Source organism: Canis lupus, chromosome 6, assembly GCF_048164855.1.
Source record: "Canis lupus baileyi chromosome 6, mCanLup2.hap1, whole genome shotgun sequence".
NCBI lineage: Eukaryota > Metazoa > Chordata > Mammalia > Carnivora > Canidae > Canis > Canis lupus.
The window spans coordinates 79,957,060-79,963,059 of NC_132843.1; the positions used below are offsets into that span (position 1 = coordinate 79,957,060).

The 6,000-nt window shown below is 38.8% G+C and overlaps 1 protein-coding gene across 4 annotated transcripts in view; it reads left to right on the forward strand.

Annotated features, from left to right (window-relative positions):
- The window catches only part of IPO9 (importin 9), a 41,898-nt gene extending 36,310 nt beyond the window's left edge, over positions 1-5,588 (forward strand). The window contains exons 14-16 of one of the 4 annotated variants that reach the window (XR_012033383.1): positions 147-306; positions 2,819-2,881; positions 3,147-3,228. Coding sequence is in view for 3 of the 4 variants with exons in the window: in XM_072831408.1 (XP_072687509.1) it covers positions 147-306; positions 3,338-3,425 (248 nt within the window). In the remaining variant the exon portion in view is untranslated. Of the gene's footprint in view, positions 1-146; positions 307-2,818; positions 3,229-3,337 lie in introns of those variants that run through there. The other 3 variants (XM_072831408.1, XM_072831410.1, XM_072831409.1) reach the window with 3 other exon arrangements.
- The last annotated feature ends 412 nt before the right edge of the window (positions 5,589-6,000 follow it).

The window sequence follows — 6,000 nt, forward strand, 5'->3', positions numbered from 1 at the left end:
AGGATCATCCTTTTTCCTTAATTAAGTTGTATATATTATGTAGTATCCAGTTACTGTGACAAGTTGAGGATGGAGGTGGGAAGGAGGAAGGGCAAGTAACAGAAACTTTTATTGTCTAACCCCTAATTGCTCTTTTTTCCTCCCAGTGTCTCCTTTTCTCTTGGGCCGAGCACTTTGGGCTGCCAGTCGGTTCACTGTTGCTATGTCCCCTGAATTGATCCAGCAGTTTCTACAGGCAACAGTTAGTGGTCTTCATGAGACACAACCCCCATCGGTTCGAATTTCTGCCGTGAGAGCCATCTGGGGGTGAGTACACCACCTTAGGGTGATAATAATTTTAAGAGAAAATTACTCAGAGTAGAAGTCCCAGACATCATTTGGCCAGTGGATTATGTTGCTTGGAAATTTCTGACGAAGATCGCCTACCAAATGGCAAATGGGCAGGAAAAAAAACATGTCAAGAACATGGCTTCTTTGAGTTCCAGATATATCCTGTTCCCTTTTGTTCCTTATTCCTTTAAAATTCATTCCTGCTCTGGAAACAGCTAGACCAACTCCCCTTCTTAGAAAAGTGAAGAACCAAGAGATAAATAACATACATAGGATTCTACAGTGAAGAATTATAGAAGCAGGATTAGAGCCCACATCATTTTGTTGATTGATAACTCTGTTTTAGACACTAAATTTGGGATAATGTGGCCTAGTAACGGTGCTTATTTTTTCCCAGTTTTACCTCTCTTTTTCACAGCTAGTATACTAGTGGCTCAACTAGTCATTTATTTATATTCCTACCAAGATCAGAGGGAGCATTGTTGTTTTAAGTAACATTTTAAACTTCAAACTTAGAAGTCTCAGTTGAATCCTAAAAACTACCTAAAATCCTAAAAATACAAAATTCATCTTCTACCTACTGGCTCTGTCTTCTTAACCTCTTGAAGCAGAGATTGAGATGTTGTGTATTATTATGTATGTCTTTAGAAAGTATTGAGGTCAAATAATTAAGCAGGATGGCTGAATAAGATGCCCCTTGTTTGTATCCCTCCCTCAACAATATGTTGGCATCTGTTGATGGACAACATTGCTTTTGTGGGAGCTGTGAGACCCAGAGAAGAGACTATGAAACCTCAGTGCTGTCCAAGAACAAGGAGAACCATTTTGAGAAGACAGGCCCATACCCAATGACTGATACGCCAACCCTAGTCCTGGCTGTAGCCCCAGACATCGCTCCATGCTCTTGAGGGCTTGGCTCCTGCCCTAGTTGGCTTGGATTCTATCACCAGCACCACACATCAAGTATCTGGAAGGATCTTACCCAACTGGGTGTTGGAGAATAGGAATACAGACCTAAGTCCCATCTGCAGACCTTGGAGTAGCCCATGAACTGGTTCCACCCCCTCTCAGCTGTAGTCCAGGAGAGAACACAGATTAAGAGAATCACCCATGGATGAGAGAGCCTTCATGGAAGTCCAGGAGTCCAGCAGAAAGATTCCAGCATAGCACTGGAGCCAAAAAATCCAAGACTGGACACTTTAAAGGGGGTCAGTCAGTAAAGACTGGAAGGAGTAACTTCAAATGTGAAAACAGCAACACAAGAAAGACTTTAAGGAACATTAAAAATCAAGGAAATGTGATAACACAAAAGGAGCATAATTTTCTAGTAACTGACTCAAACACAGAGATCTGAGATAAACCTAATAAAGAATCCAAATAGCTATTTTAAGGAGCTCAGTGAGCTATAAAAAACAAAATTCAGGGATCCCTGGGTGGCGCAGCGGTTTGGCGCCTGCCTTTGGCCCAGGGCGCGATCCTGGGGACCCGGGATCGAATCCCATGTCGGGCTCCGGTGCATGGAGCCTGCTTCTCCCTCTGCCTATGTCTCTGCCTCTCTCTCTCACTGTGTGCCTATCATAAATAAAAAATAAAAAATAAATAAAAAAAAAATTCAGTGAAATCAGGAAAACAATATATACACAAAGTGAGAATTTAAAAGAAATAGAAATCATGAAAAAGAACCAAGCAGAAATTCTAGAGGTGAAGAATGCAACGAATAAAATAAAAAATGGAACAGAGACCATCGAGAGTAAAACAACTCAAATGGAAGAAAAAAGCCTGTATAATAGAAGACAGGATGTTAGAAATTATCCACTTGAAGGCAAGGAATAAGAAATGAAAGAGAATGAAGAAAACCTATGTGAATTTTAGGAAACCATTAGGAGAAACCATCTGTGAGTTATTGGAGCTCTGGAAGGAGAAGGGAGGTAGAAGCCAACAGAAAGCTTACTTAAAGAAATAATGTCTGAGAACTTCCTAAAGCTGAGGAGAGATTGTACATCCAAGTTCATGAAGCTAATATTTCACTCCAAAATTTCAATTCAAAGTTATCTCCAACATAATAAAACTGTCTAAACTCAGATGGCTTTGGGATGCCTGGGTGGCTCAGTGGTTGAGTGTCTGCCTTCAGCTCAGGTCATGATCCCGGCGTCTTGGGATCGAGTCCTACATCATTCTCCCCCTCAGGAAGCCTGCTTCTCCCTCTGCCTGTGTCTCTGCCTCTCTGTGTGTGTCTCTCATGAATAAATAAAATCTTTTTAAAAAATAAAATCAGATGGCTTTTAAAGCAGCAAAAGAAAAACATTTCTCTCATATAAAGGAATACCTATAAGACCATCAGCTGATATTGCAGCAGAAAACCTTGCAGGCCAGGGGAGAGTGGGGTGGTATATTTAAAGTGCTGAAAGTAGAAAATGTCAACCAAGAATACGTGGCAAAGATGTTCTTTAGTCTCCCAGTCAAACCTTAGGGAATTCTTCACTTACAGGAAATACTGAAAGGAATTCTTCAAGCTGAAATGAAATCAAAACGTGAAATATACAACACATTGGTAAAGATAAGTATAAAAACATTCAGAATTCTCTTAACGCTGTAATCTGGCATTGTGTTAACCATTTAACTCTAAAGGACAAAAGTATTGAAAGTAACTACCTAAATTTGTTAATGAATATACAATATAAAAAATTAAATTATGACATTAAAAAATTAAATTGTGACATTAAAAACATAAAAGAGAGGGAATAAAGGGTAGAGCTTTTGTAGAGAAAGTTATCAGTGTGAAATAAACTGTTATATCTGTAAATGTTTTATGTAAGCCTCACAGTAACCACAAAGCAACAATCTACAATAGACAACAGGATCAAAGGATTCCACTGTGGGAAGTCATAAATTCACAAAGACAGCAAGAGAGAAAGAAAGGATCAAGGGAACTTCAGAAGAGCCAAAAAACAGTAAGATGGTATTAGTAAATACCAATCAAAATTACTTTTTTTTTCTTTTTGAGTAGGCTCCTTGCCCAATGTGGAGCCAGCCCAGCACGCTGCTTGAACTCAAGACCTGAGCTGAGATCAAGAGTTGGACGCTTAACTGACTGAACCACCCAAGTGCCTCTCAAAAATTACTTTAAATATAAATGGATTTAAATCTCTAATCAAAAGTCAAGAGTAGCTGAATGGATTTTTTAAAAAGACCCAACTTAAATGCTGCCTATAAGAGACTCACTTCAGGATACACATCCTCAAAGTGAGGGTTGAAAATCTATTCCATGCAAGTGGAAAGAAAAACAGAACAAGGGTAGCTGTATTTTTATCAGGTAAAATCGACTGTAGGTCAAAAGCTGTACAAGAGACAAAAAAAGTTATGTAATGAAAAAGAGGTGAATTCATTAAAGAGATATAACATTTGTAAACATATGTACATTTGGCATTGGAGCACCAATATATATTAAACCAATACTAACATCTGAAGGGAGAAATAGACAATACATTAATAGTAGGGGACTTCAATAATGCACTTTCAACAGTGGATAGATCATCCAAACAGAAATCAATAAGGAAATATTAGACTTGAGTTATATTTTTGACTAAATGGACCTGATAGACATAAACAGACTGTTCCATCCAGTAGCAGAATACATGTTCTTCTCAAGCACACACACAACATTCTCCAGGAAGGATCATGTGTTAGGTCACAAAACAAGTCCTAGCAAACTTAAGATTAGAATCATACCAGTTGTGCAGCCCAGGTGGCTCGATGGTTTAGCGCCTACCTTCGGCCTGGGGCATGATCCTGGAGTCCCGGGATCAAGTCCCACATCAGACTCCCTGCATGGAGCCTGCTTTTCCCTCTGCCTGTGTCTCTGCCTCTCTCACTCTGTGTCTCTCATGAATAAATAGACAAAATCTTCAAAAAAAAAAAAATCATACCAGTTGTCTTTTCTAATTACAGTGAAGTAACAGTAGAAATCAATTATAGGAGGAAAACTAGAAAATTCACAAATAGATGAAAATTAAACAACATGCTCCTAAATAACCAATTGAAAAAGAAATGAAAAGTAAAATAGAAAAACACCTTGAAACAAAAATGGACACCTACCAAAACTTATGAGATGCAACAAAATCCGTTTTAAGAGAGAAGTTAAAAAAGAGAGAGAGAGAGAAGTTTATAAAGATAAATCTCTAAGAAAAAAATGGAGGGGGGCTCCCTGGGTAGCTCAGTCAGGTAAACATCTGCCTTTAGCTCAGGTCATTATCCCTGAATGGGGAACCTGCTTCTCCCTCTCCTTCTGCTGTTCCCCCTCTTGTGTTCTCTCTGTCAAATAGATGGATAAAATCTTGAAAAAAAGGGGGGGGGGATCTCAAAAATTTAACTTTATATCTCAGGAACTAAAAAAGGAAGATCATAAGCCCAAAGTTAACAATAGGAAGATCAGGGATCCCTGGGTGGCGCAGCGGTTTGGCGCCTGCCTTTGGCCTGGGGCGCGATCCTGGAGACCTGGGATCGAATCCCACGTCGGGTTCCCTGCATGGAGCCTGCTTCTCCCTCTGCCTGTGTCTCTGCCTCTCTGTCTCTCTCTGTGTGACTATCATGAATAAATAAATAAAATCTTTAAAAAAAAAAAAAAAAAACAATAGGAAGATCAGAGCAAAAATAGAGACCAGAAAAACCACAGAAGAGACCAATAAAGCTAAAAGCTGTGTATTTTGAAAACAAAACTGACAAACTCTAGGTAGACTAAAAAGAAATGAGAGAAGACTCAAATATAAAACCAGAAATGAAGGGCACCTGGGTGGCTCAGTTGAGTAAGCTTCTGGTTCTCAGATCAGGATTTCCGGGTGGTGAGATCAAGACCTGAATCGGGCTCTGCACTCAGCAGGGAGTCGGCTTGAGGATTCTCTCTCTCCTCTGCCCCTCCCCTCCTTGCACATGTATGCATGCCCTCTCTCTCTAAAATAAATAAATGAATCCATTTTAAAAATCAGAAATGAAAGAAGAGACATTATAACTGATACCACAGAAATGCAAAGGACCATAAGAGACTACTATAAACAGTTATATGCCAACAAATTGGATAACCTAGAAGAAATGGAGAAATTCCTAGAAACATACAGCTTACCAAGGCTATTCGAATCATGAAGAAAAACCATTAACAAGTAAGGATATTAGATCAGTAACCAAAAACCTCCCATAAAAGAAAAGCCCAGGACCAGATGATTTCACAGGTGAATTCTACCAAACATTTAAAGAATTAATACCAATCCTTGCTCAGACTTTTCCAAAGAAACTGAAGAGGAGGGAGCACTTCCAAACTCATTTTATGAAGCCAGGATTACCCTGATTCCAAAACCAGACAAAGATAGCATAAGAAAAATGAACTACAGGCCAACATCCCTGATGAATATAGATGCAGAAATCCTCAACAAAATATGAGGAAACCAAAATCAATGGTACATTAAAAGGATCACAATTATGATCAAGTGGGATTTATCCCTGAGAAACAAGGATGGTTCAACATACATAAACCAATAAATGTGATTTATCACTGAATGGAATAAAAAATAAAAATCATTATTAACTCAGTAGATTTAGAAAAAAATCGTTTGACAAAATTCAGTATCCATTCATGATAAAAACTCTCAACATAGTGGGTATAGTAGGAACACACCTTAA